Raw genomic sequence first — 14732 nt, forward strand, 5'->3', positions numbered from 1 at the left:
ACACTCGCCTCTCTCCCGCGTCTCTAGGTAACACGCGTCTCCCGCGTCTCCTGAAGGAGCTCCTCTCCTGTCGTGACCATATGCCGCTCTGACCCCCGCCGCTCCTGCGCCGATCGATGCGACCGGAGCCCCGCGGCATGCTGGGAATGAACTCACACAGATATTAACATGCGAGTCAGGAAGCAGCAGAGCAGGTGAAATGCCAGAGATGAGTTCAGGAAGATCCGCTGGTGACCTTCCTTCTGTGAGGATCATCATCATCATCATCACACCCACATCACACAATCATCAAGCCTGTTTCTAACAACACTTGTGACCCTGGAGCACAAAACCAGTCTTAAGCAGCACAAGGATATTAGCCAAAAATACACTGCATGGGTCAAAATGATCGATTTTTCTTTTATGCCAAAAATCATTAGGATATTAAGTAAAGAACACGTTCCATTAAGATATTTTGTACATTTCCTACCATAAATATATCAAAACTTCATTTTTGATTAGTAATATGCATTGCTAAGAACTTTATCTGGACAATTTTAAAGGTGATTTTCACAATATTTTGATTTTTTTGCACCCTCAGATTACAGATTTTCAAATAGTTGTATCTCGGCTTATTTATTCAGCTTTCAGATGATGTATAAATCTAAAAAATGGACCCTTATGATTGGTTTTGTGGCCCATGGTTCACTGAAACTAAAATTAAAACTCAATAATAAATACTTACTGAAATTAAACATTAAAACCTGAACTTTTAGTTACGTGCCAATAAAGGCATAAAATACTAATTATGACTAAAACACACAACAAAAATACTAAAATTAAAATGCAAATATAAACATTTAAACTACATTTAAAATATTAATTGAAAATAACTATCTATATAATAGTAATATTTATTTTGTATATATAATATATATATTTTATAATGTATTTTTATACATTTTTCTATGCTTTATATGTAGAAACGTGTGTGTGTTTTATTACTTTCTTGATTATTATTAACTTTTTTATGATTTTCTTGAATATTTTATTTTTGTTAGAGCTACAAAACGATTAGTTGCGATTAACTGATTCAAAATAAAAGTTTATGCTTGCATATAATACACTGTAAAAACAATTTGTTGTATAAACTTAAAATAATTTATCTGGCTGTCTTTAAAATTTTAAGTTCAGTCAACTTAAAATGTTATGTTTTACTAAGTGACAACTTTTATATTTGAGTTGATTCAACTTGAAATTTTAAGGCAGCTGGTAACAAGCCCAGCTTTTAAGATTAACAAACCAAATTTTTCAAGTTGACTAAAGTTATTTAAGTTGACTCAACAAATTGTTTTTTTTTTAGTGTGTGTACTGTGTAGATTTAATATGTATATATAAACACACACACATATATATTTTAAAAAATATTTGTATGTAAACATTTGTATTTAATTTATATTATATAAAAATATAAATATTTTTCCTAAATATATACATTTTTTATGTATATATAAATACACACATACACATACATATACACAGTACACACACATATGCAAACATGAACTTTTATTTTGAATCACGACTAATTGTTGGGCAGCTCTTTTTTTCTGTAAATCACTCTGAATTTTGCTTTGCTTCAGTGTAATACAGTTTAATACCCGGATTATTTTGAGGACATTTGGAACAGAAAACTACAATTACACTCACACAACAAATGGTAAAACTATTAAAGTATGCATTTTTCCCATTATTTATACTTTTTATGATAAATATTTTTCTGTGAGATTTCCCGAGGCGTCGACAGCAAACTCAAACCTTGATCAAATATTAAACCCAGAGCACACCGTGAATCGCGTCTGTCACGTGAATAAATGCAAGTGCACACATCAGCAGATGTTACGAATGATCTCGTGTTACACATGAACTTTAATGTCCGTCACGACAGATTTAAGAGCTCAGTCGGTGTCTGAAAGTGTGCAGCGACTGAGAGAAACACCATTTGACATCTTACATTCTCAGCTTCATTTGGCAGAGACGCACAGGATCAATGCATTTGAACCAAACAGGTGTTTTATTATACAAAGCCAGCGTTCCCGCGACCTTTCTCCGGTCGTCCTGCGGTTCTGATCTATTTGGGTCCCAGCATGTCCTGCGGCCGCACCCACTGCTCAAACTGCTCCTCCGTCAGGAAGCCCAGCTTGACGGCCGTGGCTTTCAGAGTCGATCCCTCTTTGTGCGCCGTCTTTGCAATGGCGGCGGCTTTATCGTAACCTGAAAAAGAGCCAACGTCAAAAATCACAAATCTGTAGTGAGTGGATTGCTTATATTGCAGCAGCTCTGTTAATTACTGAGCAGAAATAAACGGAGCTGGGCTGAAAGCCAAAGCAGCTCTGATTTGTTCAAATCTTCATTTGGAATCAGGACTAAAGCGTTTGTGGCGCCCTCTGCTGTCCGTTACCTATGTGAGGGTTGAGCGCCGTGACCAGCATCAGAGACTCGTTCATCAGTTTGTTGATTCTCTCTGTATTGGCCTCGATTCCGACCACACAGTTATCGGTGAATGAAACCGAAGCGTCGCCCAGCAACCGGGCAGAGTTCAGCACGTTCTTAATCTGGAACACAGAAATTAAACATTAAAATCCTGACAATGACTCATCTGAGTGTGTGTTTGGTACAGATTTTCACATTTCACATTTCACATTTTTACATTACAGGCAAAAGTTTTTGAACCTTTTTTTTTTATTTTTAAAGTCTCTTCTGCTCACCAAGGCTGCATTTATTTGATCAAAAATACAGTAAAAAGTGTGATATATTATTCTAATTTCAAATAGCTGTTTTCTATGTGAATATCTGTTAAAATATAATTTATTTCTGTGACCAAACCTGAATTTTCAGCATCATTACTCCAGTCTTCAGTTTCACACGATCCTTCAGAAATCATTCTAATATGCTGATTTGCTACCCAACAAACATCTCTAATAATTATTATTATTATTATAAATATTTAAAACAGTACAGTACTTTTTTTCCACGATTCTTCGATGAATAAAAGATCCAAAGATCAGCATTTATCTGAAATAAAAAGCTTCTGTAACATCATACACTATACTATTTAAAAGCTTGGAGTCAGTATTTTTTTTTGTAAAAGAAATTATAGAAGTTAATACTTTTATTTAGCAAGGATGCTTTAAATTTATCAAAACTTTTATTATATATATATATATATATATATATATATACACATATATAACATTTATAATATTACAAAAGATTTCTGTTTCAGATTAATGCTTCTTGATTCTTCTGAACTTTCTATTCATCAAATAAAATTCTACTCAGCTGTTTTCAGCATAATAATAATAATAATAATAATAATAATAATAATAATAATAATAAATAAATGTTTTTTGAGCAACAAATCAGAATATTAGAATGATTTCTGAAGGATCATGTGACTGGAGTAATGATGCTAAAGTAATACAAAAAATAAATAAATAAATAAATAAAAATAAATAAATAAAATCACAGAAATAAATTATATTTGTAAATATATTCATATAGGAAACAGCTTAATTAAATAGTAAAAATATTTCAAAATTTAATTGTTTTTGCTGTACTTCGCATAAAAAAAATGCTGCATAAAAGCAGAAGAGATGTATTTAAAAAAATAAATAAAAAATCTTACTGTTCAAAAACTTTTGACTGGTAGTGTATATAACAGTGTTTCCATCAAGTCTGCAAAGACTTTGCTTGTGATATTAGATTAAGCAACATTGTGAACACTGTATTTCATGATAGTTTCATCATTCTTCCTTGTTTTGACTGGTGAGAATGAGGCAGATAAGACAGATGTTTTTGTAGCATCTCTGATTTAAACTTCAACAAACCTGGAAAGTTGGAATGTTTCATTAATTTTTTGAATCAGTTCAAATGTTCCATTTAAAAGAATCTGCCACACATTACAGTTTGGAGTCAGTGAGATTTAAAAAAAAAAAAAAAAAGAACAAATGAATAGTTTTGTTCAGCAGGAACACATTAAATTTACTAAAAATAACAGTAAAGGCCTTTACACTACTGGCCAGAAGAAGTTTGGAAAAGAATATTTTTGTTTTGTTTAGTTTTTGAGTCTCTTCTGCTCACCAAGCCTGCATTTATTTGCTTTTTGAATTATTTTATTTAAAAAAAATACTGTAAAAACAGTAATATTATAAAATATTATTTACATTTAAATTTACTGTTTTCTACTGCAATACATTTTACTGTAATTTATTCCTGTGATGCAAAGCTGAATATTCAGCATCATTTCTCCACTTATGAATGACTTCATATGAGTCACTTTTGACCAATTTTCAATGTTTTCAACATTGCTAATAATCAGAAATGTTTGTTGAGCAGCAAATCAGTATATTAGAATGATTTCTGAATGATCTTGTGACACTGAAGACTGGAGTAATGATGCTGAAAATTCAGCTGCGCATCACAGAAATAAATTACATTTTAACAGATATTCACATAGAAAACAGCTGTTTTACATTCTAATAATATTTCACTATTTTACAGTATTTTTGATCAAATAAATGCAGCCTTGGTGAGCAGAAGAGACTTCTTTCAGAAAATCATGGGGAAAAAAATCCTAATGATTCCAAACTTTTGATTTGATCTCATCGCTCAAAAGTCTTTCTGGAATCTTATGCAAAAAAAAAAAAAAAAAAAAAAAAAAAAAAAATTAAATAAATTAAACATTTTGATGCTTGTTTTTCCAGGGAATGCATGAACTGATTAACTGTGTATGTTCAAAGCAATGCAATTTGCTTTGCACAAGATGGAACGTTGGAAAAGTGACTCACAATCATCGGCTTAAACACGTTGAGCTCAAAGTGTCCGTTACTTCCTCCTACAGTAACAGCCACATGGTTTCCCATCACCTGAGCTGCTACCATCGTCATGGCCTCACACTGTGTGGGGTTCACCTTACCTGAGACACAAACACAAACACAAACAGATTAGTGTGTGACTTCAGCATCTGAGAATAAAGCACAGCAGTAAACACACCCTGCTGTCATTCTAAAGCACTGAGTGTGTGTGTTGCATTTTTCAGAGGTCGAGGACATCAGAGCCCCCAAAAATAGACCAGAAACCCAAGCCCAGAGCTAAAGGTCAGAGGTGAGGCCTGCAGCACATCTCTCTATGTGTGTTGTGTGTGCATCACATATTCATTTCTGTAATTACAAATAATCTACATTTACTTCACAGATACGAGCACCACCCACAACAACTTCCTGCAAAACGGACGCGTCACTCACCTGGCATGATGCTGGAGCCGGGCTCATTCTCAGGCAGGATCAGCTCACCGAGACCCGAGCGAGGACCGGATCCCAGGAAGCGGATGTCGTTGGCGATCTTCATCATGCTGACGGCGACGGTGTTCAGAGCGCCGCTCAGCTCCACCAGTGCGTCGTGGGCCGCCAGAGCCTCGAACTTATTAGCCGCCGTGATGAACGGAAGACCTGTAGATGAGGAGGCAGAAGAGGAAGGAATGATTTCTGAAGGTAATGAAGCTGAAAATTCAGCTTTGATCACAGCAATCAATTACAGCTTAACAGATATTCACAGGGAAAACAGCTGTTTTTAATGTTAATAATATTTCACTATTTGTACAGTATTTTTGAGCAAATAAATGCAGCCTTGGTGAGCAAAAGAGACTTTTTTCAAACATATTAAAAAGCTTAACAAATATATAAGAGTTGGACATGTGATACATTGTTGCACACTGTGTGTGTGTGTGTGTGTGTGTGTTTTACCTGTGAGCGCAGCCACTTTATCTGCCACTTTCTCAGCGAAGCCGATGCGTGTGTTGAGTCCGGTGCCGACCGCAGTTCCTCCCGCTGCCAGCTCATACACACGAGGCATGGACGCTTTCACCCGCTCAATGCTGTACTTCACCTGCTGGACGTATCCGCCAAACTCCTGCACACACACATTATTCACAATCAATGCACTTCAATCAGCAAACTGATTGGTTAATCGCAAGTTTAAGTGCCATTTAATGCATTGCAAGTAACGCGAGTTACATAATCAGATTATTTTTTTCAAGTAACTAGTAAAGTAACATTACTTTTTACCATTTATTGACTGACAAGTCTCCTGTCGGGAATTCAGGAGTAATTATTGTGCATTAACAGATTCAGTATTCCTTAAAATTAATGAAAACAGCGAAATGGAAAGTATTGAGATTTTTACATCATATATATATGAAAAAATAAGGTTTCGATTGATGTATGGTTTGTTGACTCGACACTCTGTTTAGTGTGTTGCTGCACCTGTCCGAGAGAGAGCGGTACGGCGTCCTGCGTGTGTGTGCGACCGATCTTAATGATGTCTTTGAACTGTTCAGCTTTGGCAGCGAGAGCGTCGTGCAGCTTCTGAAGACCCGGCAGAAGAACCTCGTGGACCTCCGTAGCAGCAGCGATGTGCATGGCGGTGGGGAACGTGTCATTGGAGCTCTGAAACACACATACAACACACAAACATTAGATTTGCATAACCTAACTGCTGAGTTTATATGATTTATGCAGATATTACCTATGTAGCAGGTTGATTTAGTCTATATGCAGTGAACTATACAAAAATGTATTATTTCAATTTACATCAAAAATAACTACTTCTGAGATTATTAAATAAATAAATCATTTTCAATAAAATAAATAATTTTTTAATTAAAAATAAATGTTTAAACATTTAAAAAAAATAACAACATTAAAAATGAAGATAATATATTACAATTTCAATTTCAATCAAAAATAACTACTTGTGAGATTATAAAATAAATAAAACAAATTTTTGTTTTATTTATTTTTTGCTTTTGTTATATCTAAATATTTAAAAAATAAACCCATAAAAACATTAATTAATTAATTAAAAATAAGATAGAAATAAAAAAGGTAAAAATAAATACAAGTATAAATAAATAAAAGATAACAAACCCCCAAAAAACCCCCATAAAAATATCAACAAATAAATATAATAAATGACGAATTCAAAGACGAAAAAGGGTTTAAGCATAAAAACAATAAGCATAATACTGTTTTAAATTGTTATTTAAAAAAAAATAAAATAAAATAATAATAATATATATATATATATATAAAAAGTTTTGTTTAATTTAATTGCATTTTTGTTTTTGTTTTTCTGAGCAAAAATAAATATATCATACACTTTTCCCTAATTTACAGAAGACACCTACTAAAATGTCATTCAGTGTAACAATCTTGTCACGCATATTTACAACAAAAAACAATTTATGACATATTAAGATAAAATTTTGACCCTAAAATTGGCCACTATCCTAGTTTTCGCCCATTTGTCAGAATTTGTTTTAATTTTCTTACTCATTTAAAACACAATAAAATTTAATAGGCTCTCTTATTCTTTTATATATTTTAATATGTACAAGTCAGATTAAGCATGTTGTTTAAATTTTTACATAAATATTGTGTTACACTGAATGACAACGTAACATCATTTTAACATGGTATTCTCCAAAAACATATTTGAAACTTTAAAAGTAGACACTTTACTCACATTTAATGTGCTTTCTATGGACATAAATTCACTTTTGTAAATTTCTTTTGACGTGGACATCTTTGACCCACATACATACAAAAAATAACTATACATATACATCATGGAGTAAGTACATGTATTCATTTTTTAATGTCAAACTTTACATTTGCTCAAAGCAAGATTTAAGATTTTGACTCATATGAACCATAAGGACGTGTGGTTTAGTGTGTGTGTGTTGTGTAACCTGGCTCTTGTTGACGTGGTCGTTGGGATGAACGGGGTCTTTGCTGCCCAGTTTTCCTCCGAGGATCTCGATGGCTCTGTTACTGATCACCTCGTTGACGTTCATGTTAGTCTGCGTTCCGGATCCTGTTTGCCAAACCACTAGCGGGAAATGATCATCCAGCTTCCCAGCAGCCACCTGGGAACACAAACACACACCAGACACACACACTGGAGTCAGAGACAGATCACAGCTCCACGTCACCTCACTGAAATCAAGTGAAAATATGATCTGGTCATTCTGTAATAAAATGATTGATGTGTGACTCTTATGACCAGACTGTAATGTGTACTTTTTATTTGTAATTTTTATTTGTTTTAATTTTAATTTGAGTTAAAATTTTAGTTATTTGGTTATTTACTTATTTATTATTATTGTCTATAGTTTATTTATTTTTATTTCTGTTAGTGTATAATTAAACTAAATGAAAATTAGATTTTTTTTAAATATTTTATTTAATTTAACATTTTTATTTCAAGCAATGAAAATATTTTTATGGATTTCGTTTTAGTTTAGGCAATAGAAAATATGAAATATATTTTTTAACAATTAAAATCAGCATATAAAAGTCAGTACAAAATTATTACCATGATTTATAATTATTTTCCTGTTAAATAAGTATTAATACCTTACAAAAAAAAATGTCATGACTCCAGTAACAGCCGAGCGTCAACAATTGTATAACAGCTGTTAATGTTTATACAGTGTAAGTGAATGTATTAATGCTACAAGAGATGAAATCACCTCATCAGCAGCTTTCACGATGGCGTCTGCGATCTTTGGGTCCAAACCATAATCTTTATTCACTTCTGCAGCTGCTTTCTTCAGAATACCAAAGGCTTTGATCACCTGAATCTACAGGAAGAGGAAATACTCACACTATTATACACTGATACATACCATAAACAGACATTAATAAGAGTCACTTGTGACCCTGGAGCACAAAACCAGTATCACGGGTATATTTGTAGCAATAGCCAAAAAGACATTGTATGGGTCAAAATGATTGATTTTTCTTTTATGCCAAAAATCGTGAGGATATTAAGTAAAGATCATGTTCCATGAAGATATTTAGTAAATTTCCTACTGTAAATACATCAAAACTTAATTATTGATTAGTAATATACATTGCTAAGAACTTCATCTGGACGAACCCTCAGATTACAGATTTTTAAATAGCTGCATCTCAGCCAAATATTGTTCTATCCTAACAAACCATACATCAAAGGAAAGCTGATTTATTAAAGAAAAATGGACCCTTATGACTGGTTTTGTGGTCCCGGGCGACATATGCAGTGTTGGGGAATAACTAGTTACATGTAACGGAATTACGTCATTTAATTACAAAATAAATGTAATTGTAATTAGTTACAGTTACTGAGAAAAAAATATGTAATTAAATTACAGTTACTTTTGAAAAATGCCAGTGATTACAAAGGGGGTTACATCTGAATTTTTTCACGCACCCACTTACAGATTTAATTGACTTCTTTTAAATTGCATTGACTGCTCTAAAATGAGACGCCAATATTTCAGGAGTTTAGGACACAGAATAGGACACATGCTTATTTGATAACTGTTTTATTTCCTATTTGGGTTTATGCATAAACTTTATTTTTTAAGATTGTTTTTTTCCAAGGCATTGTTAGATGCCAGTGTTTTCTGTCATAACTATGCAAACATCTGATTTCAAACCCTGTATCATAGCTATTAAACTCTTTCTTGTTATGATGGTATGTGTTATGATGTTGTTATGACATATAGCGCAACTGCGCTCACGGTGACTCGAGTTCAATTCCCGTCTCGAGGTCCTTTGCCGATCCCGCTCCCCTCTCTCCTCCCGGCTCTTTTCTGTCATCTCTCTACTGTCCTATCACAGTAAAAGGCATAAAAAGCCCAAAAATATAAATATAAACTCTTTCGGGGCAACTTAAGTCAGTGCTTTATGTTTGATAATTTTTCGTGGTGGAAGCTTTGTGTTTGGTTAGCTAATAAAATATTAAAGCTTAATTCAATATGATGTGGACAATTTCTTAATTCTGTCATCCTGGTATGGTGGTCTCGCTCTGTTGTTTCATACAAACACAACTGCTGCCATTTTTTTTGTACGTTGTAATGGATTATAAGATAACTAGTACTACTACTTCATTATTTATATGGTGAAATGTTGTGTTAGAAAACTGGTATGACTGCACTGTGTCCCTAAAATGTCTAGTTTGAACTTTTGCTAGCAACTGATTTCTTCATGGAAGCTTTGCGTTCAAATATTTCATATCAGTGTTTTCTCTAATAATTTTGCCACGAAACATCTAAATAATCTATCAAGCAGCTGTGTAATAAGTGAGATAATGTACATTAAGCCAGTTGTTATCGCAAAATAAAGCTGTATATTATCCCTTACTTATTATAATCTTAATTCAAGTGATGAAGGATTGTGAGAGTCTGACAGTAATCAGTGTTGAGTGCTACTGTAAGGTTCACTCTGCCTGGTTTAAATGTTTCAAAATGATTAACAGTTGAAAATATTAGAAATCTAGAAAAGTAATTAAAAGTAATGTTACATTAATAAAGTAATTGAAAAGTTACACTACTTATTACATTTTAAATCAAGTAACTTGTAATCTGTAACCTGTTACATTTCCAAAGTAACCTTCCCAACACTGCACATGTGTGTGTGTTTCTCACTGGCATTCTCTCTCAGATTTTCAAATAGTTGTATCTCAGCCAAATATTGTCCTATCATAACAAACCATACATTAATGAAAAGCTTATTTATTCAAAAAATAAACCCTTATGTCTGTTTTTGTGGTCCAGGTGTGTATTTGTGTGTGTTTCTCACTGGCATTCTCTCTGTGACTCCTCCGATCTTGAAGTTCAAGGTTGATCTGACAGTTTGAGCTCCATAATATTTATCAGAAGGAACTTTGAGCTCTCCAAACGTGTCCCTCTCGATCCTGAACGACTCTGAACCGGCCTGAAACGACAAAACAAACGTCAACAGCATCACCAGCTCATACTGATGATGATTGTCACCATTAAAACCGATCATAAACTAATGCTGATGTTTCTCAGTCGCTGTAAATCACACGATCAGCCTCAGAAAAAAACAATCAAGCTCTATTTGAGCGCAAATACACGTTTATGACGTTATGAAACACATTTCTAAATCATAATAATGCGGACGCGTGTGATTTGTGCGGCTGCAGAAGCGCGTTAAACATGAAGGTCATTCCCGCCCTTCAGTTCGCCTCACAGCTCACCAAACACCGCCAAAAACGCGCGATTTTACCATTCTGAGCGGGCTGTGCAGGACTCCCGGCGGCGGGCAGATGTTGCGGACGGTGATGGATCTCTGCGCGGCCCGCAGGTTCGACAGACTCGCGCTGAAGCGCTGCAAGTTCCGTGCGGAGCGATACATGGCGACTGGGGGCGGAACTAGTTGCTCACCAACCAGAGACGAGAATCGGGGGGCGGACACTTATTAGTGAAACACAACACGGCCGTTGTTACAGGAGGGACACAATTACCGGCGACACGCGTGGAGTTAGACTTCAAATTAAAACAAATAGTGGTCCGCACTTTGTCTCTAATTTGTCAGATGTGATGGATCCAAATAACTGTTTATTATTTGGCGCTAAAAGACTTCAGATGCCGCGTTCTGGAGCGGAAGCGCAGCTGTTACTTTTCTCAGCGCTGTTCAGGATGGACCAATCATAGCCGACTGTTGATAATGCTGGCTGCTGTGTTTATATAATGATTTGATAGAGACTGCTGTGCTAGATTTCTGTGCTGATCGCGGACATTAATAGACCCAGCCGATTATACTTTATAGTGAACAAATGTCTGTAATAAAACTAAAATCAAACTGAGATTATAAAGCGGGTAAAGCGAGAATTTCGTTTTTTGAGCCACCGCGCGCCCCCTGGCGGAACTGAGCGATGTTTGCACACACATTTAAATGGATTCTTATTATTATTATTTTTTTTTTTCAATTTATGCCAAACGACGTACATTAAATTTAACTGTAACTGTTCAAAGATTTTTGGTTTTTTTATGCTTATCAAAGACAAAACAACAAAATTGACAGTAGCAGATTAAATGACTTTTAAATAAATTTCGAGTTTATTTGCAAAAACAGATTTTTATCAATTTTCATAAATCATGTTTTCTTGTGTTATCATGTTTTTATTGTTTTATCATGATAGTTAGCTGTATTTTTTATTTATTTATTATTATTTGATCAAAACAACCCAACTGCAGTTTGACTGATATAAAAAAACATGATTTTTTAAAATTTTAATGATCTGTTTTTGCAAATGAACTCTTCAAAAAAAAATGTACACCATATTATTATTTTATTATATTGTTATTTTATTATTATTATTATTATTATGAATAAATTATTATTAAATTGATTCATGCCAAACGACTTGCATGTTTTCATGATTTTTGACTGTTGAAAGATTTTTGTAATGCCCATCAAAGACAAAACATTGTAATTATAGTCTAGCAAAATGGAGTGTTAAATTGATTATTATTGAATCACTTCACTGCTCCGTATTTATTATTATTGCGAAGATAATTGTCCAAAATATTAATTTGATAAATGAAGAGATCATCTGTGAAAACAGATAACTTTTTATTAATTTTCATAAATTGTTTTTTATTGTGTTATCATGTTTGTATTGTTTTATTGTGTTAGTTAGCTGTATTTTTTTATTATTATTATTATTTAATCAAAACGACCCAACTGCTGATTTTATTGATACTTGGAATGCAGAATAAAAATAAATAAATAAATAAGTAAAATAAAAATGATTTTCCAAAAATTTAGTTATCTGTTTTTGCAGATGAACTCTTTAAATATTATGAATTATTTTACATTATGTTATTATTATTATTATTATTATTATTAATAAATTATTATTAAATTAATTCTTACATGAAATTTAATTTTCGTGATTTTTGATTGTTCAAAAAAAATTTTTAATGGCCATCAAAGACAAAACATAGTCTACCAAAATTGAGGGTTAAATTGATTATTATTGAATCATCACGTCACTGCTCTGTATGTTTCTATTATTATTATTATTAATATGAAGATTGTTCAGAAATATTTATTTATAAATGACCAGTTCATTTGCAAAAACAGTGTTTTAATTTTTTTTTTTTTGTTATCATGTTTTTATTGTGTTTTATTGTGTTATTTAGCTGTATTCTTTTAGTTATTAATCATTTAATCAAAACAACCTAACTGCAGTTTGATTGATTCTTGGAATGCAGAATTTAAAAAAAAATGTAGTTATCTGTTTTTGCAAATGATCTCTTTAAATATTATACATTATATTTTACATTATACATTTTACATATCATACATTATTTTACATTATATTATTATTAATTATTTAATTATTATTATTGTTAGCATTTTATTATATTATTATGTGTTATAAATTATATTACACGTTATTTCTACATTTACACACCGCATCCACCAGATGGAGACAACACACAACAAAGGAAATTCAGAATCCAAAGCTTTGAGACGCACAGAAAGAACAAACGCTTTTAGAGAAGAAAAATATTTTGATGAACGTTGTGGCAAGGTTCTCTCAAAGTTGTCTGGTCTTTAATAATGTTCTCAAAACGTCCGCACATCGCTCATGATTTTTTAAAAATGTTACACTTGTTTCAGAAGGTTCAGAGAACATTCAAATGTAACATTTTTGCAACATGATACGATGGAATGTTCACTTAACGTTCGCATAACCAAGAAAAAAATGTTTAAATGTTTTCACGTTAGCAAAACGTTATTAAAAGATAATTTTGTGAGCTGGAAAGATTCCACAGTCACTGTAGGCCTAGATGTGCTGTAATGTTCATGTTTTACTAATTTTATTATGAAATCACAATATTTTAAAGCCCAAAGGCCCAAATCCAGTCTGAAGGCCTGCAGCTTCTGCTCAGTTCATTACTGTGTCTGTGTCTGTGTTTGTGTTTATGTTTTTGTCAGCAGTTTGAAACGCTGTGAATGACGGGTAAAGCAGCAGCATCAGTGTTCCTGTCACAATCACACATCATTATCTGTTTCCTACTCGTTTGACTGATCACAGGTTTTCTCATGTCACTGGAAGTCAGCTGGATTCGACTCTAATCAGCTGCTAATTGAAACTAACCGTGATCAATAGCGCCTAAAGACTTTGATAAGAAGTGATCAGATTGGACTTTCCTTATCAAATGACTGTAAATGACGAAATTATAGTAAGTGCTACTGGTAAAAAAAAAAAAAGAACCGAGCTCAATAAGCGCATTTCTGTTCTGTGAGTAATGAGGAAAAGATAAAAGTTGGTCATTTCATCAAACAGACGAAGAATTCGGTGGCACGAACGCATGGACGCTTCTCAAGGTCGTACAGTGCGAACGTGATGGAGTTTGTCCAGAATGATCTCGACACGAGGCGCCACGACTGTGACGGCAGATCAATTAACAGCAATGATTGGCGAAGCGCAAATATTAGCTGTTCCCAGATCAGCCTTTCATGTATGAAACGGTTTCATCTGCTGATAAACGCACAGGTGATATTAGTCGGATTTATCTGTAAAGAGCTTCAATCTCACTGTGAGTAGATCAATGCGCTCCTGATGAGCCAATGACTGTTCCATTCATTACAATACAGCTTCACTTCAACACACATTTGCGTGCTTTTATTGCCATTGTGTGCGGCTGATTAGAATTGACCTGAAATTAATTTACCTAAATGTCTATATCTAAATGTTCTGGTTAACCCGTAAGGCAAAAAAAAATTCTGGTCAAAATATGCTAAATATGTGTTTATAAACAATTTAGTGAAATAACAGAAAATATATTTGGTTTCGACCTTCACATACCAACATTTCGAAATGTA

At 33.3% G+C, this 14732-nt stretch overlaps 1 protein-coding gene across 2 annotated transcripts; it reads right to left on the minus strand.

The window, feature by feature from the left end:
• Positions 1 to 1890: 1890 nt before the first annotated feature.
• Positions 1891 to 11288, minus strand: fh (fumarate hydratase). 2 transcript variants are annotated; one of them, XM_051124908.1, is made up of 10 exons: positions 11118 to 11288; positions 10668 to 10802; positions 8573 to 8683; positions 7790 to 7966; positions 6303 to 6485; positions 5784 to 5949; positions 5286 to 5489; positions 4830 to 4957; positions 2441 to 2594; positions 1891 to 2253 (listed from the first exon to the last, which is right to left on the minus strand). In XM_051124908.1, exons 1-10 carry the CDS (start codon positions 11244 to 11246, stop codon positions 2111 to 2113), a joined length of 1530 nt encoding a protein of 509 aa, XP_050980865.1. In that variant the 5' UTR covers positions 11247 to 11288; the 3' UTR covers positions 1891 to 2110. The 2 variants fall into 2 exon arrangements, with proteins under 2 accessions (XP_050980865.1, XP_050980866.1); XM_051124909.1 differs by lacking the exons at positions 10668 to 10802; positions 11118 to 11288 and adding an exon at positions 10514 to 10520.
• Between the last annotated feature and the right edge of the window lie 3444 nt (positions 11289 to 14732).

This window comes from Labeo rohita, chromosome 12 (assembly GCF_022985175.1).
Source record: "Labeo rohita strain BAU-BD-2019 chromosome 12, IGBB_LRoh.1.0, whole genome shotgun sequence".
NCBI classification, from domain to species: domain Eukaryota; kingdom Metazoa; phylum Chordata; class Actinopteri; order Cypriniformes; family Cyprinidae; genus Labeo; species Labeo rohita.